Source organism: Anomalospiza imberbis, chromosome Z (assembly GCF_031753505.1).
Source record: "Anomalospiza imberbis isolate Cuckoo-Finch-1a 21T00152 chromosome Z, ASM3175350v1, whole genome shotgun sequence".
NCBI classification, from domain to species: Eukaryota; Metazoa; Chordata; class Aves; order Passeriformes; family Viduidae; genus Anomalospiza; species Anomalospiza imberbis.
In genome coordinates this window covers 45,810,343-45,835,655 of record NC_089721.1, presented here as the reverse complement: position 1 = coordinate 45,835,655, position 25,313 = coordinate 45,810,343, and the positions used below count along the sequence as shown (strand labels likewise).

Sequence of the window (25,313 nt, the reverse complement as noted above, 5' to 3'; positions counted from 1 at the left end):
CTTCTGGTATGGAGAGGAAGATTAACTAGTTTAGTAAACTGCTTGGTATTACTCAGTTCACAGTGTATTCTTTTTTCCCTCATGGACTGGTTTGCTTTAAGAGGAAACATTGAATTAAAAAAAAAACCCAATATTTCATTAATTATTACTTTAACATCAAAGTTACCATCCAGATAGTAACAAAAGGAATTCTTTCAGCTGTGTAGTATTTCAGAACTTGTACTGAGCTAACAACCAAAACAGTGGTCCACCTACATGAAGAATTGGAGAATTCGCACCTACTCTAAAAGAAATCTTAGAAAACGAGGAAACAAATAGAACCACTCTGTTTTCCTCAGAATCCCAATATGTAGCTGGTATGGTTGAGAATCAATTTCTAAATATGGTATTTATAAAACAAATCCCATCTATCATCAAATAAAATGTGCATGAATATTTTTGAGTGTTACTTGAATAACAGTTGAACAAAATATTATACAGTCCAAGCATTTTATATAAATTAGTTTTAAGAATCAAAGGAATTTAAAACTCATCAATTGAAAGGATGATTCATAATAACTCTATAGATTTAAATAAGGTTGTTTTGCCCTTTCCACTAAAACCTATATGGCAAAATCTAATAACGCCAAGCAAAAGCATCCTAACGGGAGTTAAAAGATGATTCTCATTGGTGATTCATGCACCAGTGAAATGTTTACAGAAGTATATATAAATTATTTGTAGAAATATCTGTTATTGTGATCCATGTAGACAGAATCTGATAGTGTTTTAAATTATATTTGAAAGAAATATTAAATCCAATAAAACAAGGAACGTTGTGCATTCCTTGTCATGTTAATGGTGCTGATGGGCTAAGTGAATGGTATTTTCCATTCAAAGTTAGAATAAATATTTTTCTATTTCTTCTTAATATTAATAAACTATCAAAATATGGTAATATAAGAGGAGACTACAGTTTTGAAATCTTGTAATGATTTTAAATTCTGAATGTAATTCTAACATTAGTTATTGTAAATAGAAATGTCATTACTTTTTTTGAGAGGAAAGAAGATTGAATCACTCTTTGGCGTCATGAGAGTGTCTAAATTATTATTTTTCCAGTGACTTCAGCAGATTTGTATCCATGCATGGCAAAAATCTGAAGTTAGAACAACAATCTGGGATGCTTGGCAGATCAATTCATAGTTCCAGTAACGAATTGCCCAGTTTAGAAAGTTAATTCTCCCTCTACATACATTTAGTTGTGTACATGATTTGTCTGAGAGGTATACTATTCTGGTGTAGAAGCTCAATACCATTCACTTAATTTCTTATACAACTGCTTACACATTTTTGTAGTAGAAATGTTGCTTGTAGGAGAAATTTATCCTGAAGGTGTTCTGCTCCTTGCATATGACACTTATTCCAAGATGTCAGAATAGTTCTTGCTTGGTACTCAGGCTTCTTATCTTTCAAGTTTTTCTTACTTTTTCTCACAGTTGGAAAAAGTTGAGCTGCTGAATAGAATTCCTCTTGTCACACCCGTGAGTCCTAGATTAGGTGAGATTCGAAATATTTCTTTGAGGATTACTCCAGATATTGCAAATGGAGAAATAGGCTTTACTAGCAATCTTCCAATTATTCTTTCTGAACCAGAAGAATCACCTGCTACAGTGGTAAGTAAACATTTTTATATTGTCCCTTAGTATGGAAAAACTTATTTAGAGAAAGCAAAGTTTGCTATATCCACTGCAACATTTGAAAATTAATGTGAGAAAAATCCATCCTCCAAGCTTGATCTTATTTCAAATATTCTCCTGCTTTAAAAAACCAAAAAGGCAAAAAATTGCTAGCAAGATTAATGTGTTTGTCATCTTAAGAGTGTAATGAACTTTGCTTTCTGTGTAAGAATCTAGACTTGGTTATGTCTTTGTGCTCACATAGAGCAAAAGATGCTGCAGACAGTTTAATTTCTTTCACCAGGTGCAAAGACACTCTGTAGAGTGGGACTGATTTTGCTCCCAAATTTCATGGAAGTGTCTGTGTATTTTATATTTGACTTACATGTGATTATGTAGTTTGGCTTGCTGAGTCTGTTTTCTAATAAAGATGCTTTTTTGTGTTTCTCAGTACCCAAAGCATTTTTAAAAGCATTGCCATCCATCTGAATGCTGTAACCTTAGCCAGAGAAACTCTCTATAAAATATTTCTTCTCACATTTTCCTTTTTTCCCCCCTAGTTGCTTTAAGTGAGATTTTCCTTCAAATCCTGAATCAGAGAAGTGCTTTTCATTCTCAGAATAAAACTGCTGATTTAAAACCTTGGTTGTCTTGATGAGGTGGGCTTGGTTAAATCCATCATAGAAGGGTTTTTGTGTTTCTGAGTGCTAAGTGATTTGTCATGTTAATGGTCTGCCACCTCCGCTAAGTATATATAAACATATATGTCCAAGTATATAATGGATAGATGATTAAAAAGATAAGATTAAGTATATATCTTCATGGATATACCATCTTTGATTTCAGCTCTTTTACATAGGTATGAGTAAAAAGCCCAACGTGAATATTTTGAAGCTCATATTCAAACAGTAATTTGCAAAGGTTTAATTGTTTTTGAATCTAGTTTTGCAAGTCACAGCAGACTCACGTGCTTTACAGGTTTCCATTGCATTGCATCGAGATGGGACTGATGGTCAAGCAACTGTGTTTTGGAGTTTGAGACCCTCTGGTCCTAATCACAAGTCAGTAACACCGGATGACATAAGTCCTTTTAATGGCTCTGTTGTTTTCTTATCTGGACAAAGTGATACTGCAATCAACATTACTATTAAAGCTGATGATATACCTGAAATAAATGAAACCATGTTATTAACTTTGGACAGGTATTGTACCCTAATCTTTATTCATATGTACCGCTTGCTATATTCAATCTATATATAAAAAATTGGCACAGTACTACTTATGAGGTGTTGCCTCCACTGTGTTGATAAATACCTGGAAGAATACTGGGCCCTTGATTCAGACTGTGTATGAAATCTTCTTTGACTCGTGATCAATGTAAAAAACCATATTGTGCTTATTATCTAATGACTTAGTTTTGTTGGTATTTTGATTAAAATAATGTATGGTACTAAAGTTCATTTAGCTTTGATCTTTAGTTATAGCTCTTGATTATTACCCTTGTTTTCAGAAAGATAATGTTTTGTGAGATAATGGGGAAAGCTATAATGAATAGTTACAAAAGCAATACATAACTATGTTTTTCTCAGAAGAGTTTTATTGTCAGGATGTTGCTGCAGAATTAGATACTTCCATCACAACTGCTGGCTTCCAAAACAGGCCAGTGTGACTACTACCACATGCCTAAGCTACAAAGGGAGCAATGGTGTTTCTGAAGCACAGTGTTGTGGTCTCCCTTATGTGTGACATCAGGATTGCAGGATAATTAAGGCTGTAAAAGGCCTCAGAAGATATTATCTGCATGTGAACACTACTCAAAATACTTGAATTATTTCATATCCAGGAGCCTTTTGTTTTATTAGCAGGAGAATCTCGGCTATTTCTTCAGTCCTGCTTCCAAAATTTCAGATGTATCTATACTTTAGAAATACTATCACTTCTTCTAATAACTCCTAATAATCTGAGGTATATTTTTCCCTTTTATTTTTCTGGAAACTTGCTAAGAGAGGTCTGCAATGTCTGCATTGAACATCTATCATGTATACAGTCCTTACCTTATGCAGAAGTATCCTTGCTGTACATAGGAAGGGCAGAATAGTTCATGGGAACTTTTAACACCTTATACTTGTGTAGATTACGTACTAGCAAACCAGAAAGCAACTCCTTAAGCTGCTGCTGATCTTGTTTTTCGAGCATTGTTCTATTACACAGGAAAGATGCTTTTTCAGTGCAGGGTTGGTCTGCTTCTGTAGAAGCTGGCTGGTGAATGCATCTAGTGCACAATGAATTATTTCATTCTAATCTTAGATATTCACTGTGTTGAAAAGATGGTCTTGTTGAAGACAAAAACAAATGGAGACCATTGCAAGCAGTTGTCTATTTTTCTTCCTGTGGATGAAACCAGTTTGCCTGAAAGTTCGTTAGAATCTGTGGCACAAACAAAGAAATTAAGATTAGAAATAATGATTGTAGTTATGAAGAAGTTGTGTAACGTGCCAAAAATGCTGAAGTGGAAGGATAGGAGATAAATAAGTACATAGAGGAAGTGGGCAGCATAAAAGATTAAATTTTTAGTATTGTCAGCTCTGCAGTATGTGTAACTACAGCTTTCTATCATGTACTCTGACTAGTAATCCCATGCCTTGAAAATTATGTCTGAAAGGGAATTGAGTTGGCAGCTGAATAAACGCAACCACTGTTCTGCTTTTGCTATGTGTGGTGAGAGTAGCAGGTTCTATTGATCATGAAGTGGCTGGTAAAAATTTTACCAGCAGTAAGCAGCTTTCTCACACTTGGCAAGGTCAGAGAGTGCAGTAAGGAAAAGTTAGGCTGACCAGGAAAAAGTAAATAAGTAGTAGATAAAATCTGAACTATTCTCTACACCTGTACAGTGTCCCTTAAGGCTACAAGTGAAATTTGGCAACTTTTGAGTACAAGCCAATAATGCAATGTCTGCAAAGATCATCCTTTCAATACTGGAGATGACTCATCAAAGCAGGGGTGAATGATACTGGCAGGGTAATGTGTGTAAGCTTTTGGTATTGCCTCCTGCATAGTTTGTGTTTTCTAGATGAACACAAGATTTCAGTTTCTAAGACTGGCAGCCAGCACCTCACAGCAGTAGTGAATTGCCATGAAATCAAAGATGCAAAGATGCAAAGATGTCGATGTGCTTGCATTGCTTGATAAAGTGTAGCACAAATCTAGAAAGATAGAGCATGTACGGACTTTAATGAAATTATAGACATAGAAATATATCCTTAAGCATTTTATTTATTGCGATTAGTAATAGCAAAATAATGCGATAATTAGTTCTAACAAGGATGTATTATATACAACTCAGTGATATTGTTAAGGCAGCTTAGGTTTTAAATGAGCTTTGATTGTACCTGTAATAACAAAAGAAACCTTCCAAGTAATTAAAACTAGTATTTTCCTTCCTTGCTCTGTGGCTACCATCCATAGGCCCTGGATATTAAAAATAATTATGAATGCTGTCCACAAAATAGAGGCCAGTGTATATCATGAAGAATATGCTTGCATATTCTTCATGAAGACAGATGAGCTGTAAAGAAGCAAGATAATCCTGTACCTGCTGAAGCTTCTTCATATTTTCTTTCTTTAGGACTAGCTTCAGTTTAGATGCTTCCCCATATCTTAATAGGCCTGAATTGAAACTAAACATAAATAAAGCCAGAGGTCTGTATCACCACAGAATAAATCTGATTGTTTTTTTAACTTTTGCACAAGAAATTTGGCTGTTGGCAGTGTCATGCCCCCAGTGCAGATACACAGCGATAAATTTGTCAGTTGGCACAGCTGAAGGGCCAGGACCCTCATGGCACATGGATTGTGTTTGTTCTTTTAAATGAGTGGAGCTGAGAGTGAAAACCTCTGAACTTTAGGTCCTGGGAAAAACAATGCACAAATTAATTTATTTTTATTTTGGGAAAATTAAAACCAGGAACAGCCAAGTGTTTAAATATGTTATGCTCAGAATCTTTTGGTAATGATGCCCATAAATTAAGATGCCAAAACAGATCCATATACGTATATGTATGTATCTAATGTATTTATATGACATATGTTCAATGAAGCAAAACTGATACAATGTGGAAAATTTTATTGTTCTAGTGATTTCTGTGATGTGATACAGGCTGAGGTACTTAGCACCTTCTTTGCCTCAGTCTTCAGCCTCAGTAAGATCAATTATTCCCCTGAGCTGGTAGAAAAGGTCAAAGAGCAAAACAGACCTCTTGAAATCCAGAAGGAAGTAGTTAGTGATTAGCAGAGCTATTTAGGTGATCACAAGTCTATGGGACTGGATAGGATCCATCCTAGGGTAATGAGGGAGTGTTGTAAGAGCTCTCTAAGGTCCTCTCTATCATTTATCATCAGTCATGGCTAACTGAGGAGGTCACAGACAATTGGAGGTTGGCTTGTGTGATGCTTGTTCACAAAGAGGGCTGGAAGGAGGTTCTGGGGAGCTACAGGCCTGTCAGCCTGACCGTTGTGCCTGGCAAGGAACTGATCATCTTGAGTGGGGTCATACAACACCTACAGGATGGCTGGGGCATCAGACCCAGCCAGCATGGGTTTAGGAGGGGCAAGTCCTGCCTGATCAATCTGATCTCCTTTTATAATCAGCTGACATGCCTGCGGGATTGGGGCAAGGCTGTGGATGTTGTCTATCTGGACTTCAGCAAAGTTACTGTGTCCCACAGCATTTGCCTTCAAAAGCTGGCAGCCCACGGCTTGGATAGGTGCTCGCTTCTGTGGGTTAAGAACTGGCTGGATGGCCAGGCCCAGAGAGTGGTGGTGAACAATGCTGCATCCACTTGGCAGCCAGACACTGGTGTGGTCCCCCAGGGATCAGTATTGGGCCCAGACCTGTTTAATATCTTTATTGATGATTTGGATGAGGAGATTTACCCTTAGTAAATTTGTGAATGACACCAAGTTATGTGGGATTGTTGATCTGCTGGAAGGTAGGAGGGCTCTACAGAGGAACCTGGACAGGCTGGGTTGATTGGCTGACACCAATGACTTGAGATTCAACAAGACTAAGTCTCAGATTCTCCACATGGTCTCAACAACCTCATGCATAGCTACAGGCTACAGAAGAATGGCTGAAAAGTAGCCCACTGGAAGAGGACGTTTTTTGAGATATCGGATAAAGGAGAAGGTTTTTTAGATAAGTATATTTTTAAGAGTAACAATTATACAATTTCATGGTTGCCGAATTGCTGGGCCCAGAACTGAACCCAATACTATGTTTTGCATTTACACTTTTAAAAACAATTATTTTCCAAATTCAGTCAAGGCATTTTTGTGCTCAAGAGACTACTTAATGATAAAACATTTTGCAAATCATGGAAGGCCCATTTAAAGCACAGCATACTGTCTATGTGCCTTAATTCAGGGCATAAGAAAAGTTGTTTAATAGAGTTTGCAGTATTTTTCTAACTTAGGGATTTCCTGTGTTTAGTGTCTATTTCAAAACTATATTTATCTTTCTTAAGAAATTTTTCCATGAAAAAATATATGTGATGCTCTAAGAATTAAGTCTTTCATTGTAAAATGCTGGCTTTTACTTCAAGGCTTTGGCCAGATCTTGTTTTGATAAGGAAAAAGTTATTTGAAACTGGTAGCAGAATGCTTATATGAGTCTAATGGACAGCTACGGCTAGTTTTCATTACTTTTCAAAGTAGTAGCACCATATATTTTCTGCTATGAATAACATTAGTTAAAATAGCCTCCAAAATCAAATAAATTGTGGATTGAACCTGGAGAAAAGGTGTTATCTCTGATAAGAAACACTGTAGAATTTATAATGCGGCCACTCCTTCTTGAATACTGTTCTGTAAAGCTAGGTCACTAAGTAAGTCAATACTTACTTTTCAATTCGGAAAACATTAAGTTGTGAACACAAATCGAGGATGCAAATTGAGTAACATTCCACAGGCAGTTTGGATGCACATTTTCTGAGATACCTGAAAGAAGAGAAAGATTTTAGATAAGTGTATTTTTTCAGAGTAACACTAATACAAATTCACAGTTGCAATTCTGTTTCTCATGGGCTTTTCAAAACATTCACTTTCTTCAGAATTATAGTTCTTGTTTCAAAGTTACTAAATTCAAACACTTCTCTTAATTATTATTTTATTTTCAGTAGTATTTCTTTAACAATTTTCTTGGTGTTTTAAACTCAGTCAAAAATGTTCTTTCTGTTATTTTATAGTACTATGCATTTTAAAACACTGAGGAAACTTTCTGAAGCTTTTCTCAGTTGACTTAATTTATCTATATTTCTTGCTAAGTAATAATTAAGGTATTTTTAAAGAAAGAACTTCTGTGATGACCAACCTTTTCAGATAAGATTTTTCATATGGGAAGTAGGGGCAGCCTTCAGTCCAGAGCAGAAGGTAAGGTCGTGGTGGTAGGGCAGGTTATGTCAAGGATAAATGCCAAGTTTGGATGATGGTCACTAGCATCAGGCACAGCTCTGTGATTGCCAGGCAGGTCCACTGCAAGAAGAAAAATCCAAGGCTGAGCCAGGAAGTCATTTGATGGATCCTGGTCCAGAGTTGATAGGAAAACTTGTATATGAGTACCCCAGAATGTAGACACGAGGGATCCTGTTGTGTTCATTGCTCATGTAATGGCAGATCCAAGTTGGAAGCCTGTACTTCGTGGCTTCTAATCTCTTTTGCATAGGTTGTTTTATAATGGAATTACAGAATGAGCAAAATTAGAAGGAACCCATAAAGATCATCAAATCCAACTCTTGGGCCTACACAGGATGCCCCTTGGTGTTGTGACTGCTACTCTGGGGAGCCTGTTCCAGTGCCCAGCCACCATCTGCTGTTTTTGAATATTAACAAACATTTAATATATTAGAGTACTGGTAGCAATCTGGCCAGTTATGCAGGAAAACAAGATGAGATCCAGCAATCAGTCAGTCAGTCAGTCAAGTGACCCTAGTTTTGAAAACTTGGCTGGAGAAAAATAAAAAATAATGGTGTTTTTAGCAGTGGATGGGTTGAATCTGATCAGTTGCTATCTAACTTCCAAGTTCTCGAGATTCTGGTCCGATTTACACTGTGCCTGTTAAAAGATGGTAAGTGTTGCCAGTCTTCTAAGTACTTTCAAGGTATACCTGGAGATACTCAAAGTACCTCCACATGGTACATTCGGACTATTTAATTTCAGCTACCCCTTGGATTTCGTTAAAGCTGCTATCATGCACTACAACACGATACTAGATTCTAGCACTACTCCTCAGTTAACAGGCTCTTTTTCATCTGAGCTGCATTTGGATTCATGCAGTCTGACTTCATGAAGATGAAAGAGATGGTGTATCTGGCATTCCCTTTCACTTTTTGGTGATTGTGTCTTAACCACTTAAGCTTGTACCTACGTACCAAAAACCCACTTAATATAATGGTTCATTTATATTCTCTGCTGTGAAATATGTTACCAACTGCTCATTTATATTCTCTGCTGTGAAATATGTTACCAACTGCTTAGTGATAGAATTGAATTTTAGCATTAATAGCAATATAATGAAAATTTAGCATAAACTTTAGCTCTGGAATTTTCACCTTGACTTTTAAAATGATATTAATGCTTGACGATTTTGGAAAACTTGCATACATTTCTGAAGGAAAGGAGAATGTCTTCATATGTAGTATATAAATTGTAGCCTCACTTCAAATAACTAAATTTCTATTAAATCAAATTTCCTATTTGAAAGAATAGAGCTGCAAATGTATTTGCTTTATTACTTCAGACTTTTGAGTGAACTCTTATGTCTATTGAATTCTGAAGCTGGACTATTTTTGAATTCAAAACTTCACTTTATAAATGATTTGTTTATCTGTTTATACAATTTTAATGGTAGATCTAGGTTTAATATTAACTATATTTTTATTTTAGGTTAAGAAATGAATCTGTACATACTTTAATGAAATTACATACTTGTTATTGCAGAATAATGTCCTTTCATCTGAATTTATGTGGTAGTTTTGTCATATGTGCTTATTTTCCTATTTCTATTTTTTTCTTGTTTTTTTTTTTTTTGGGTGTGGTGGTTTTCTTATTTTCTTTTTTGTTGATATTTTACTCTGATAATCTGATTAATCTAAAAAATTGTCAGAAATAAAGTTTGATGTGATTTTTTGCTAGAATAGTCTTCGATATGTATGTGTTACAACTCCCAATGTATTTATCTGTTTTTATCATTACTGTGTCAGATTGATGAAATAACACATAATGGAGGCATGTTGATTATATTTTTTTTGTGTGAAGTTATAAATGTGGGATGCTGGTGCAGTTGTGAGCAGACACAGAGGTTGGCAGTGAAAGAACACCTGGAGGAGGGCTGGGTAGGGCATACCATGAATGGGCCTTGACATTCTGAATTGGTCATGGGGTCATTTGTCACCATTGTCCACTTGCTAGCATTTGTCAGGAGAAAAATGCCAAGGAAGGAGGTTCCCATAAAAGGACCATGACTGTTTGGAAAGGGAAAAGAATGCTTTCTGGTGCTCATGTTTTTATTATTGCCTGACTGGTACTATTGAAATTCCAGGAACTAGCACTTCCATTCATTCCCCCATCCCTTTTCTTTCCCTCTATTCTTTTTTCATTCTTTCTTTCTCTGTTAACAGGGTAGAGACAGAAAGGTTTGTTGTGTACTTTGGGTAAGTGCAGTGAACTGTGGTTTGTCTTCAATGAATCAATGCTTTGTTTTACGAGTGATTAGTTTGAACAGAATCTGTCAATAACTTCTTTTCCTCTCAGGAATCATGTATTCTGCATCGCTTTGGACAATGCTTGGTTTCCCTTTGGTTTTTAATTTGATGGCATGGGTTTCTGGCTTGAAGCTTTATTGAGAATTTGTGAATGATGAAAGTTACTAATGCATGACTCAGTGTTTGATACCTGTACTTGCTTGCAATATGAATCCATTCTCTTAAACTGGCAGAAATATGATTTGTCCCACCTAAATGCCTGAGTGGACTAGAACTGTAGAGAAGTTTTCTGTTGAGCAGTTATCTTTTTTTTGAATGACATCTGTTTAGTTTATGTTGACAGAAGTTTTTGTGTCTGCTGGCATATTTTTTAAAATATGCAATAAACATTACATATTACCATTTAAAATAGATATTTCCTGTTTGTTCATTGAAATTTTCTTCCAGAAAACATGGAAGATGAATCTGAATTCACAAACCAGCATTTAATAAGCTATATCAAAATCATCCATCTGAAGGTGCATTCTTTATGCATTTTTCATCAATACTTTTTCTTGCATTTTTAATGGAATGTACTTAAAACAATGTAATTGAAAGTTTATATCTGACGAAATGAATGCAAGAAATACAAGCTCTCTTTGTTTTGGATCACTCCTTATGTTTTGATCCAAATAAAATGTAATACTAAATGTGATTTTAAATTTTTAGTATACAGTTCTGTTTCTTTTTCTTTGTGTTCTGTGCATGTGTGACTAAAAAGCCCCAGAAATATAAGTTGTAAAAAATAATCAGAAAGCAAAGGTATCTCAGGAACAAAGGCTGGGTTTTCTGCAAGTGAATGGAACACTCTGGTGTGTCTTTCCTAATTTATTATATTTTTTAGGTAATTGTTTTCATAATTTATTCACAGAATTAATCAGGATTCTGATGTCCTTCACATAGATTTGTATTTACTTACTAAAAGAACCATCACTCAAAAAAAAAATCACTTTTTTCCCTTCCCAGGGTCAGTGTGGAAAATCAAATACTGAAATATGGGTTTACTACTTGTGAGATCACTATTTTGGAAAATGATGATCCTGGAGGAGTGTTTGAATTTTCTCCCTCTTCCAGAGGTCCCTACAGTATCAAGGTACACGTATACAGATATACATATCTGAATAACTTTTCTTAATCATTATGGAAAAGAAAATCTTAGCAAAGTGCAAGTAAAATGCTGGATTTCCTTTTTTATAGGAGGGAGATTCTGTCGAACTGCAGATTGTCCGCAGCAGAGGGAACCTTGTTAGGCAGTTTCTGCGATACACTGTAGAACCAAGGGAAAATAATGAGTTTTATGGAAGCACAGGAATTCTGGAATTTAAACCTGGTGAAAGAGAGATCATAATTACTCTTTTGACAAGGATGGATGGGATTCCAGAGGTAGAAATGAAAATTTTCCTTTCTCCAAATAGTGTTCACATTGTAACTGTTTGTCACTTATTAAAATACAGGAAAATATATGGTAGCAGAACGAGTATGCAATGTTTTTCTAGGGTATGTATTCCCAGTCTTCAAACCAGGGATGCTTGGATTACTAGAAGGTATCTTTGGCTTTAATAGGCCTCAGTGGATTTTTATTTTTTGTAAATTGAAACTTAACTTCTTATTCATCTGAGCTTTTGGCATCCGTGACATTCTGTACAATGGAACACCACTTTAACTGAGTGCTGTACAATCAACCACTTTCTTTTTGTCCGTTTTTTGGTAAATACCTGCTGACTGAACTCAGTGCTCCCCATAATAATAAACACTAATATTTGCTGTATAGATGCAAAAACACAATACTTATTTTAGTGTTCCATGATGCATCTCCTGTGAGTGTTTTTTCAATAAATATTTGAAGTACAAAGTTGCATTATATTAATAATGCAAGCTGACAAGTTCTTTTTAAATTAGCTTAATGTCAGGGGTTTTAAAATCTTTACTTCCACTGTTACAGATGACAAAGATGTACAAAATCATTGTGCATGTAGAAAATGTGTGTAATTTTCTTTTGTTGAAATTGTCTCTTTCTGCTGTTGAAATTGCTGTCTCTTTCTTTTGTTGAAGTTGTTTCTTTCTGCTGAATAAATCTTTTTATTCTGACTGAGTTTTCCACTTCCAGCTGGATGAGGCATATGCGGTTGTGCTCAGTGGCTACAGTGAAATGTCAGGCAAGCTGGGGAATGCCACAAGGGTAAATATAACCATTTTGAAGAATGATGATCCACATGGTGTCATTCAATTTCTACCTGATGAACTATCAGTAACAATAAAGGAAAGTAAAGGAGAAATCATCTACAGTGGTAATTCTTTTTATTAGAGTAACTGCTTTCCCTGCTGTCCACTCCTGCAAGGCTACTTTTTCCTATTTCATCTTTGTGGGACAATGCCTGACTCAGGAGTTTTCAGGGGGGTACAGTATGATGAGCAGTGGAGATTAGTGCGGAGGAGGATGAGCCTTGAAAGCCATTAGGGATCAATCCAGTTAAAATATAGTTAGAGAATATACCAGACAGGAGGGACAGAGAATTTATTTACTTACAAGGTACAGCCTGGTGGTAGTAGTTCTGCTTGGCGAGCATGAGGTGTTATGTGGGAGAAGAATGAGCTAAATTTTCATATGTGTGACTTCAATTTATCTATCTCTAGTGTATCAAAAGAGTTGATACAAGTCTTAACTGCTGTAATGTGCTATTATTATATGACTGTTTGTGTAGGGTACTCACTTATTAGTTTTGCAGGAAGTGGATTTACTTACTGTTTCCTTTCCTTTCTCTTTGTGTCAGCTTTGCTGACGTTTTTCATTTTGAGTTGTGCTTTTCTGGAAACGCACAATGACTGTACATGTTTACATTTTGTAGCCTCTTACAGACTTGTAAGAAACCAAGGAAAATATGGCAACGTTAGTGTGTCCTGGACTGTTGACCCAGTATGTACCAATGACATCTATCCAGAACAAGGGACTATATTCTTTGATAATCTGGAGTTTTCAAAAAATATCACAATTTACTCTCTACCAGATGAGGTAATAATATTTACAGTATTTTTATGTAAATATGTGGAGCAAAGAGGAAGTGCTAAAACATTGAAATTTAAGAAGCAGCTCTGTTTTTTAAGAAACTGATTTTTTTTCAGAAAAATCAAAATACGTGGATAAAAGTGAGTTTACTTAAGCAAATCATAAGAAAATTTGAGACATCGTGTTTGTCTGTAAACAAAAAAGTTAGAGTCTGTCAGTAGTCATGTGGTTAAATTACAATAATAAATAAGCCACTTGTTTTGATAGCAAGAATCCTAATCTTTTTAATGATGATATATTTGAAGTAAAATAAGAAAGAATGAGGATAATTAGTAATAAAGGAATAAATAAATAAATATAGTTGTAAAAATAAGTTATATCAGCATCAGGAAACTGCAAGATAACTTTTGGATCACCTGTATAATAGTAATAATGAGGGGATTCATTTACAAAGATTTTTGACTGATGATTATTTTTGTGTGAGAGTATTTTTCTTCCCTCTTAACACACTTATGAATCAAGAAATAAACAACAACATGCAGAAAATCTGTTTTATTAACCTCCTCAGCTGTTAATTTTAATTTCTTCATTGTTTCATATGCAACAAATTAATTTCTTAAAACTTTGTCACTCAGGTACCTGAAGAGATGGAGGTATTCATAATCAGATTATTCAATGCCACTGGTGGAGCAAGACTGGGGAATATAACCAGTGCATTTTTACAAATTACAAGGAATGATGATCCCATTTATTTTGCAGGTTAGATATTACTGGTTTTAAATTTGGAATTCATATTCTACCCCATACAGATTTTATTGAAAGAGCAGGTTATTGAAAAATCTTAGCCCTAGTGGAGCTGGTGTTATAAGACATACTTTTTTGGTTTTGTTCTATTGTTCTATTGCATTTGCTTTTTTTTTTTTTTTTTTAACCTAAGAATTTTCTCTCATTTTATGTCATTATTCTTGTGCATGGCTCTTGGATTGTTTAGATGGCTAAGGACAGCAATATTCTCTTCTATCTGCAAGTATTTATCTTCCTGAACTACATGTGCTTTCTCCTTCCCTGAGGTGAAGAATCCTTTTACAGGGGATTAGGTGGATAAGCTGCATGCAGGAAGCTCAAGCTTGTACTTGAATTTGTTACTTGTGTATTTTCAGAACCTCTGTCAGTAAGCATTACAGAAGGGAGTGTTGCAAACTTTACAGTCCTAAGGAATGGATCTGCTGATACTGTTGTTGCTGTTCAGTATATTACTATTAATGGAGATGCAACAGCTGAAGAAGGAGACTTTGTTCCCAGTGAAAAGGAGAGCTTAATTCTGTTTGATGTTGGAGAAAGAGAGCAGACCTTATCTGTGTGTATTAATGATGATGATACCCCTGAAACTGATGAAGTGTTTTATATCTTCCTTTTGAATTCAACAGGTAAAAGCAATGATTAAATGTATATTTAATAATCCTTTTCTTTTTTTCTCCATTTTTACCAGATTGTTCTTATTGTAAAGCAATGTATAAATGCCAGGCATTATATGAATAAGGTTTGCATCAACATTTCTATAAAATTTCTGTTCAGCGTGATTGGATTTTGATCTTGAATTGTTTAATTGGAAACAAAAATTAAATTAAATAGCTGAAACTGTCCTGCAAAAATAACTTGAGTTGAAATCTCTTTCCAAATGCTCCAAATTAGATGGGGTTTTGACTCATCAATAAGAAAATACAAGTTAAATATAAGAAATAGGTAATTTTTCTCAATTATCTGAGTATAAGATAGTTTATGTGTTTCCCAAGGCCAGCTAGAATTCACTCTGATACTCAGCTCTCTTAGAGAACACCAGCTTTATGGAAATTATTGGACCAAGCCATACTTCTCCCTTCTTAAATTTTCTCTTAAGTGCTCTCTTTCTACTTTACTAACTTTGTTCAGGATCTACTGGTATCTTTTTTACCGTTCTTTTGGAAACATGTGATGGCTTTCCTTCTTTCACACATTCCTGCCAGAATGGGCAAAATACAGAATATTCCTAGATGAATTCCTGAAAGGGGGAAAAATGCAATTATTATTTTTCTTTTCTATGATCTATTGTATATATTGGCCTTGATTGTTACATCCCTTTTGAAAATTATATTGGATTGTTGTACCGCTGAGAAAATACAAACATAGGTATATGAAGTTAAAACCATGAATAGGTTGTTCACTTTGGAATAAAAACAAGTCTAGTGCTTTTGAAAACGGTGAAAACTAGGATGGGGATGGAAACATAATGTACCTTTGAGGACATAAAGAGGTGTTGAAATGTCCCTACTCTGCTAATATACACAAAGAAATCCTATTAATTTCCACCTTACTTCACAGGTATCTTGTATTTATTTCTTTTTGGATAGGCTGTGATATGACTCATCTCTTGGTGGTTGTTGTTATCTTGTATTTAGTTAAAATGCAATATTTCTGCTGTAGGTCTAAAGGAGAGCTGGGATCTCTGAAAATATGTCTTTTTCTTCTGACTTGACCAATTGATCAAACATGAAGTACTGCCTCTCATACAATCCTTTCTTTTCAGGATTACATCATCTCTGGTCATGTAATATTTTTTTCTTCAAATCTGCATTCTTGATCCTTGCCTTAGATGCTATTTACATTTTTTACACTGATTTGTCTGTTACTAAATATCTCAAATATTAGTTTGAATTGATTTTTTTATCACTGCTTGTTACTTTCTTTGCATGAAACCTGTTGATGTGAGAAGAAAATACATTCAATTTTAGAGTTAGCTCCATTTCTGATTCCAGTTTTGATAAAATTAATCACCCTCTTTTTAGGGGATACTGTTATCTTTAATGCTGGAGTGGCTACAGTTATTATCGAAGCAAATGATGATCCTAATGGAATTTTCTCCTTAGAACCTCTAGACAAGCTAGTGGAAGAAGGAAAAAGTAATTTTTTTTTGTAAGTAACTTTTAAATAATATTGTTGTCCCTTTTTTGAATACATGTATGTATATCTTGATGTGTGTGTTATTTTATGGATAGTACTTTGATCCAACCCTATTTTTTGCATTGCTAAAATTTATTAGAAAAATAGCTTCACCAAATTTTGAATTAAATTATTTACAAACATATTGAGGATCAACAAAACATCAAATATCAACTCATATAGTATCAAGTCGACTTTTCATATTAAAATGTGTACAAAATTCCTGTTAAAATGTAAACAAGTAAGATTGCAACACAGGGGGCTTTTTGTATCTTCACACAAATAAGATTACAGCATAGGAGTTTTTGTTATATTTTCATGAGAGTGTAGATTCAGAAGGATCAAGATGAATGAGCAGAATATAACCTGGACTAACAAAGAAGTAAAAAAATATTTTCAAATTACAGGTAAATACAACCATGTGGTTGTTAATTTCTTTTTGCACCCCCCTTTGAAATCTTACCCTGCAAACAACCTATTTACGTTATTCTTTCTGTTAGTTTGTTTTTCTTCTATCAGTAAATTGCAGATAGGAACCATACTCAAAGTCCAAAGGCGCCTTTCTTCTAGGCTGAATATATTTTTCCCTAGTCTGACTTGTAGCTGCTGGGATGTATTCAGGAAAGGGAAGGGTTAAGAAATTAAGTTTCATGTCATCTGACTTTTTTATGTTCCTAAAGTCAGAACGTGGCTATAAATTGACAAAAATACTGATTTTCAATGAGAAAATTTTAGACAGGGTATAAAGAAACAGGATCACAATAAATGTGACAGTGGAACAGTTAAAGAAAAGGCTTTTAAACAATTGTATAATTATCTTTTATATATTTTTATTTAATTTGATTGTTTTAAGGCCTGGAAATAGATGCCTATGACTGTGAGTTAGATCTTTATGCTTGTGTTGCACATCTAAAAAATTAAAATCTTCGTTAAAAGAGTATATTAAATATGTATTCTGTGGTTGGTTTTGTTAGGTTGCTCTTTGGGTGGTCCTTAATAATTCTTTTTTCAAATTGATGGTGGGAAGAGTGATGATTTGAACAAACAGATTTGTATACAGGCACTTTATGGAAGCACATGATTCCAAGGTCATCAAAATCTTACCTTGCTTAGTTCTTATTGATAAAATATATTTCCTAGGAAACTGTCTCTTCTATACCTCCAAAAGGATTTGACTTTTGTTTAGTACATAAGAAAAGGGTCAGACTAGTTTATAATCTAACCAGTGAGAACAACTATGGCAGCACTGAGCTTTTAAGAGAGTAACTTTAGTACATAAGAAAAGGGTCAGACTAGATTATAATCTAACCAGTGAGAACAACTATGGCAGCACTGAGCTTTTAAGAGAGTAACTGGAGTTACTGCAACAGTGCTACACCACTGGAATAAAATGCCCTGCTTAATAACAACAAAAGGAACATTTGGAAGCAGTAAAACCATATTGTGTTTCTGTTCCTAGACTGCTTTACTTAATTAATTTTTCAGACTTGTATAATAATGCTTTAAACAGCTTTTTTTTGCTTTTTACCACAAAAACAGAAATGGTCTTTTTGTATGCAAACATATTTTGTTAATAAAGGAGCTTCTTTATGTTCAGTTCAGCTCTTCAGTTTTTATTTATAATAACTTTTTGGAAATTGGTGACAATATGTTACCAGATAACTCTGCAAACAAATAAAAGGGTTTTTTTTTTATTTATTTAATTCTTAATATGGAATAATCAGATTTGTGAAGGACCTACTATAAAACTGTAATTAAATACCAATACAAAAAAGGTTTACGGCATCTTAATGGTTAAAGGATAAAATACTTATAGTTAAATACCTTCTCTTTCTTCTCTAAGAGTGGCCAGTTAACACAATTTTTATTGCTAATTTGCTGAATTATACATTCATTTTTTATTATTAAAAATAGAAATGCAAGACAAACTGATGTTCATCTAAACAGTGCTGTTTTGCATGTACCTTCATTGATTACTTTCTTTCTAAGACATCTGTGGTATACTTCGGTGAAGAATTATATTGTGAAACTGCAGGCCCTCCAAGAGGATTGTTTTATTGTTCATGGTTCTGTTTGTTATTCGTGGTTATTTAGAACAATGCATATTATATTCCACAGTAAGGATAATTAGTCCATGTTTTCCATTGTTAAAGGAGAATGCTGATGCATACCTACCAGGACATTGACTCTTTCTGTATCTCTGAACAGGATTTTGAGACATAGAGGACACTTTGGGAATGTCTCATTAACCTGGCAGCTGTTTCATAATGACTCTACACTGAAGCCAGGGGAAGAGTTCTGTGAAACTTACGGAACTGTGTACTTCATGGATGGTGAAGGATCAAAGCAGATAGTGCTCCATGCTGTTTCAGATAAAATTCCTGAATTCAATGAATTTTACATTTTAAAATTGGTGAATGTTTCAGGTACTGTCTTCCATATAAACATTCCCTTCCTATCTGGTAGAAAACAATTATATTTAATCAATCAAAAAGAAACAATCCTGCAAAGAACTTTGCCTTGATACCTATGTCATCCTATACTTTCCTGGTGACATTTTAGGTTTTGTTTCTAATTTTTTCCTTAATTTAGATACATGAAAACAGTTTTGGAGTCTGGCCTTTAAAAAAGATGCCTTTTAGTGATTTCAGAGATGTAGAGCCTTCTGTAGAGCTGACAAAATGAAGGTATAAAATACCATAAAATGCCATAATGGAGATTGGCTGGCTTGTTTCCTTTTTTCTAAAAATTTCTCTAAAATACAAATAGTTACCACTTCATATCACTCAAATTACAACTGCTACATGCTTGCTACTGAGTAGAGTTCCAAATCTGCTGGACTTCTTCCACCTCAGTACTATTTATAGTCTTCTGTGCCGAGATACAACTGAAAATATGTTGACATTTCTGTAAATGAAATCCATATGTGTGTTGAGAAGATTTCCTGCTTAGTGGTGCATGGAGGCTCTACAGTCACACCATGGTCTTCTTATTGTGGAGAAGTAGGTGACTAATGGCAGGACTTAGGAGCAGTTTTAACACACAACTGGTTACTGATTTTGCAGGGTAATCTCTGTGTAATTGGAGGCAGTGAACCAAATGTTGCCATTTAATATTTGTGTAAATCTTGGAGTACAATGAGAAATGAATTTGACCCAATGTTTTTCAAATTAAACAAAAGCATCTTATCTCATTACTAATTCAGAAAATCTGCGATAATCTTTTTTTAACTGAAAAACAGTTATATTCTGCAATTAAAAAATAACATGGCTTATTTTCTATGAAAATGTTCTCTATTGTATTTTAAAACCAATACAGTTAATTTATATTAATCTTAAATTTGGAGAAATTTCTAAGAGTTCAGAGATCCTTTAAAGAAGATCTAGATATATTTAAAAGGTATTTTGTTTAAACACTTTAAAATACTTAGTAACTTTTTTCAGACCAGTAACTTTTACTCTTAACTTCCATTATATAGGTGGGTCTCCTGGTCCTGGTGGGCAGTTGTCTGAAACAAGCCTTGCTGTAACGGTGATGATCCCTTTCAATGATGACCCTTTTGGAGTCTTCGTTATAGATCCAGAGAGTCAGGACAGAGAGATAGTAGAAGATGTTCTTTCTGAAGATGATCTTTCCTATATTACAGACTTCACCATCTGGAGACATCAAGGCACTTTTGGTGCTGTCCGTTTAGGTTGGGAAATACTGTCCAGTACGTTTCAAGGTGGATTACCATCAATGGTAGATTTTTTGTTGCTGGGATCATTTCCAAGTTCAGTGCAATCTCAGCCTCACATGAGACGCCATCACAGTGGAACAGATGCTTTGTATTTCAGTGGAAAAGAGGATGCATTTGGAATTATTGGTCTGGAATACCCATACGATGGAAATACTGCAGTAACTAATTTTACATTTTCAGCATGGTTAATTCCTAATGTCAATACTGATGGCTATATAGTTGAAAAGGATGATGGTAATGGGACTTTATATTATGGTGTGAAAATCCAAACAAATGATTCTCATATTTCTGTAGTGCTTCATTATACAGCATTAGGGTCCTATATGACATACATAGCCAAAGCAACAGTCCTGAAATATCTGGATGAAAGTACTTGGGTTCACATTCTGATTACTCTGGATGAAAGTATAATTGAATTTTACATGGATGGAATTCCAGTTCTAGGAGGAATTAAGAGCCTTAAAGGAGAAGCAATTGCTGATGGTGAGTCAATAGGTTGTATTATTCTTCTTCATATGTGAAGTTCTGCAAAATATGGAAGACTCTAGCTCCTTGAAAGATGTATGCAAGATTCTGAAATTATTATACCTGATTAGTTAGTTAAAAGCAATTAATAAAAATTCTAGGGATTTTCAAAAACCATATAAATGGAAATAAGAGCTGGGAAATTTTCAAAAAGCATAATAATGGAAAGGGAGCTTGAATTTCAATAATTTGAAAATAATAATTAATAATTATATTTCTATATGCATGCTTATATATATAACTATAAAAATATTTATATATATTTATAATTAAGATTTTTATTAGATTTATAGTATTGTGACTAAGAAAGAATTTTTTTCTTTTGATTTCTGAATCACAATACAATAATGTTTTTGAGTCTAGTGTATTATATTACAGCTAAACCACTACTTTGTAAGCAATAGAATTTTTAGGGTTTAAATTTACTTAAGCATGTATTTACATGGTATATGAAAATTTTGCCCATATGTTTAATGATGTTCCAAATAACATTAGCATATGTACTTCAGTTCCTCTAATTTGATATTCCCCGATGTGTCTTAGTAATACGTAACCATTATGGACTTTTACACTCAACTAGCATAGCAGTGAGCATCACAAGAATTCCTTTACAAAGTCAGGTATTGTATGGTGGAAATACATTTACGTTTACTCTTTCTTTTGCATTTCCTCACCCTTCCATGTGCTTTTTTTTTTTTTTTTCCATAACACTAGTCTCCTTTTCCTTTTTTTCTCTTCCCATCAGTTTCACAGGTTTTCTTTCATGGGGATAGGCAGTGTATCATTATCAAATTCTTGAGTACAGGTTCCTCTGTAATCAAAGAAGTAAAATTTAAAAACATGCAGTGATGTTAAATGCATATAATACCTACATGCATATATGTGCACAAACATAAAGCTCTGTCTGGAGATTCAACAAGTATAAGCTAAGGATTTAATCTCTCACCATTTAATGTTGGATACTACATTGGGTACTGTAGCCTGGCTTTTCTCACCATCGTCTGCCTTGTGTCTTGAGACCATTAGCAGTTGTGGTTACTTGTTTCTAGAAGTGACACTCAGTGGCACATTTCCTTCCAAAATAATAAAACAGCTGAAGAGATATGTTCTCTATATTTTAGAGTGATAGGAATGAGTATGAGCTACCAGCTTAGTATATTTGTGAAAAAGGGAACTGTCATCCTCTGATTTGTTGAGTAGAATAAGTTTTTGGAGAGAAAGAAATGATAAAGCAGTTGTAAAAAGTTCTTGGAACTGGGTCTACATTTCTTAAGCTCCTCTTCCAGTGCATAAGGGTACAAGCATGCTCTGTGTGGCTAATACTGTGATCATCAGAATGAATTCTCTGTCCTAGCAGAGGACATATTAAATATACAAAGATACAAAATGTGTAAAGCAAGTGTTTGGAAAAACAAAATTGAGGCGGGCTGCAGCTGGCTTTGAAATTTTTTAATGGAAAAAGAGAAGTTTCCAAGATTCATTAAGATAAGGGACAATGACAATGTGCAGATAGAATTAGAAGGTTGAAAAACATGAACCATCTAGGAAGGATTTATTTGACCTGTAACACTGAGATGAGGCTTCAGGAGCCTCCCATTCTCCATTTCAAGATCAATATGATTACTAACCCAGGGACAGTAAGCAAGTTAACATAGATTTTTAAATAATTACATATATTAGTTATTTCGAAAAAAGCCTCAGTAAATTGAGAAAAATTCTAATTTTCTTCTCAGGTCCAGGAATAGTGAGAATTGGAGCAGGAATCAATGGCAACAGCAGGTACACAGGTTTAATGCAGGATGTAAGACTTTATGAGAGAAAACTGACACAAGCAGAGATCTATGAACTCCATGCAACTCCTGCAAAGAGTGACGTACACCCTGTCTCTGGGTATTTGGAGTATCATCAAGGAGAAACTAATAAATCATTCATTGTGTCTGCAAAGGATGACAAAGAGGAAGAAGGAGAGGAGTTATTCATCATAAAGCTCATTTCTGTGTGTGGTGGAGCTCGAATTTCAGAAGAAAACACAACAGCCAGATTAAGAATACAGAAAAGTGATAATGCTAATGGTTTATTTGGCTTCACTGGAGCATGTATTCCTGAGGTAAGATGCTTATAAGGAAAACTACAGGAAAATTTTAGACACAATCAAACTAATTGATTGTGTCTAAAGGCTGACTAACCTTTGAAGGGCCTTGATTCTACATTTTTAGTTTTTATAGTCAAACAAAGTTTTCTAGAATTTGGAATTGTGTAAGTTCTGTTTATACAGGCTCAGTCACTCTAGCATTGCCAATATTACTACTTTTAAATCACCCCAAATTATTTTTATTGAGAAAATTAATTTTATTGCATAAAATGAAGACTAAGGCTTAAAATTTCCTAGAACAGCTTTTTTACTCTACTTCTGTAACTTGTGAGACTGTAACCTGATGCTGTCTTGGAGAGAGTTCATTTTCTTCTTAGTATCTGGTACAGTTCTGTGTTTTGGATTCAATATGAGAATAATGTTAATATCACAAGGATGGTTTGGTAAATAGTCCAGTGTATAAACTGGGGGAATTAGCTGGAATGCAGTTGGTCATTGTTTGGAAATGGGCTGGGTATTGGTCAGCACGTGTTGAGCGATTGTGCTGTGCAGCACTTGCTTCTCTTGGGTTCTGTTCCAGTCTCTCCCTCCTTATAATTAAATTATCATCATTTTCATCATCATATTTGATCTGAATACACTTAATACTGGCTGGAAGTTGCTGTTTTTAAACATTAAATTTTCTATGGTGGTGACCACCATATCTGCAGTATATAAACTTGAATCTTTTTTTGAAGGGATTAAAATAAACATAATTAATTTTTAGTTTTTAATCATTATGAGGGAGAAAGACATAATACTCATCTCTATTATTATTAGATTATTTTGGAAAAAAATTCATAATTCTTTCCAGTTTGGGAACTCTTATGACCTCTTAAGTGCATCCTTTTTATCTGAAGTCCTTATGACGTGTTTGGAGGCAACCATCTTGCCTGACTGATGATACTTTTTGGTTCGGTTCAGTTTGCTTTCCAGGTGCCTGCCAACTGCTACCATGATAGATTCCTTCAGTTTCCAATGCTGCTGATAATTCTGTGATGTGAAAGATCAGCAAAATTAAAAGTTTATGTGGCATGTTAATTGTTTCACTTTTATCTTATAGCATTGTTTTATCAGTAGTTTAATTCGTTATGTCTGTATCTGTCCATTAAGCAACTGAAGCATATTCAGTATCTGTACTGTGCTATACAGCAGCTCTGAAATTTATCTAATGCTTAAGATAGCTTTAGTAATTCTGATAACTTTCAAATAAAATTATTTTCTATTTTAGTTTGTTGATCATGAATTTTTTAATACATTTTGCCAGTATCGATACCTGATTTGTTCCAAATGTGTGAAATTGTTGCTGCTAAGGGCATGTTCTTTGTGAAGATAAAATTGCAAAGAGTACTGTAGCACAAAAAGTTCTTTAGTTTTCCCTGAATCATAATAGTACAGTTTAATTTAAATGTATCTTTTTTTTTTTCCCATAGTGTTTCTAGTCAGGGAAAGGAGGAATCCAAATCTATCTTAAAAATTGATATTAATATAAAATAGTATAGTCTTTTGCTTTTGATATATACATTTTAAACATTGATTCTGTTTTTGTGTCCAAAAGAAACAGCAGGGTACAGTTACTGGCTGACCTCAGGGAGATGCTAGAAGATATTGCAATTTTCATTAAGATTGTTCTGACCACCATCAACATCAGTTTCAGCTTCCTATCACTCCAAAAGTGCTGAAAGTAACATGACAGCAATAAAGAATAGCTGAACATTAGCACAGCATTAGAGAATTCAACCTTTTACATTTATTCCTTTGATTTACTTTGATCATAACAAATATGTCAATTTCTTGCTTTCTTCCAGGCTGCTGCTGAGGGTTCCACTATATCCTGTGTTGTGGAGCGAACAAGGGGCTCCCTAGACTATGTGTATATAAACTACATTATCTCACAGGTTGATTCCAGGGGCATTAATTACTCTGTTAGCGACTTTTCCAACAGCAGTGGCACTATCACATTCCTTCCTTGGCAGAGATCAGAGGTAAACCCTACCTTCTTATTAACTATTCATCCTGTCCTTTGCAAACGTGCTGGAAAACACCTTCTGAGGATGCTTGACTGGTTTTCAAAGAGTCTTTTCTTCACATGGCTTTTATTACATTTTGCAGGGGCTTTTCTATCTTTGACATCTAACGAGTGATAGGATAGACATCTATATATCTGTGTGCATCTCACTTCAGGCATTACAGTGCATGCATGAATGCTTAAATGCAAATAATTGCACATGAGATATGTTTACATATATGTTTATACTAGATATATGTATATCTATACATATACTTCAAGTATAGGTAGTCCTGGGCTTGAATAATGGATCCAGTGACTTCTGAAATTGGAATATGATCAGGTTTTGATCTGAGTTGTGGATATCAGTTTTATCTCCACAACAATGAAATGGACAGCAGTCAATTTAACTGCTCTAATCAAATGTCCTGCAACTGTTAGCCACATTCTGTCTCTTTTCATTAATCTATTTCTGT

At 34.5% G+C, this 25,313-nt stretch overlaps 1 protein-coding gene and 1 long non-coding RNA gene across 8 annotated transcripts in view; one reads left to right on the top strand and one right to left on the bottom strand.

Moving 5' to 3' along the window:
* ADGRV1 (adhesion G protein-coupled receptor V1) overlaps positions 1 to 25,313 on the top strand; it is a 305,664-nt gene that overhangs the window by 38,191 nt on the left and 242,160 nt on the right. For 5 of the 7 annotated variants that reach the window (XM_068175720.1, XM_068175721.1, XM_068175718.1 and 2 more), the window contains 14 exons: positions 1,479 to 1,655; positions 2,637 to 2,860; positions 10,332 to 10,364; positions 11,421 to 11,547; positions 11,652 to 11,837; positions 12,562 to 12,742; positions 13,301 to 13,464; positions 14,094 to 14,217; positions 14,619 to 14,885; positions 16,281 to 16,407; positions 18,643 to 18,860; positions 19,913 to 20,656; positions 22,432 to 22,805; positions 24,638 to 24,814. In XM_068175720.1, the coding sequence (XP_068031821.1) occupies positions 1,479 to 1,655; positions 2,637 to 2,860; positions 10,332 to 10,364; positions 11,421 to 11,547; positions 11,652 to 11,837; positions 12,562 to 12,742; positions 13,301 to 13,464; positions 14,094 to 14,217; positions 14,619 to 14,885; positions 16,281 to 16,407; positions 18,643 to 18,860; positions 19,913 to 20,656; positions 22,432 to 22,805; positions 24,638 to 24,814 (3,123 nt within the window). Of the gene's footprint in view, positions 1 to 1,478; positions 1,656 to 2,636; positions 2,861 to 10,331; positions 10,365 to 11,420; positions 11,548 to 11,651; positions 11,838 to 12,561; positions 12,743 to 13,300; positions 13,465 to 14,093; positions 14,218 to 14,618; positions 14,886 to 16,280; positions 16,408 to 18,642; positions 18,861 to 19,203; positions 19,344 to 19,912; positions 20,657 to 22,431; positions 22,806 to 24,637; positions 24,815 to 25,313 lie in introns of those variants that run through there. The other 2 variants (XM_068175724.1, XM_068175725.1) reach the window with 2 other exon arrangements.
* The window catches only part of LOC137464407 (uncharacterized), a 234,906-nt gene that overhangs the window by 133,239 nt on the left and 76,354 nt on the right, over positions 1 to 25,313 (bottom strand). The window lies entirely within an intron of this gene.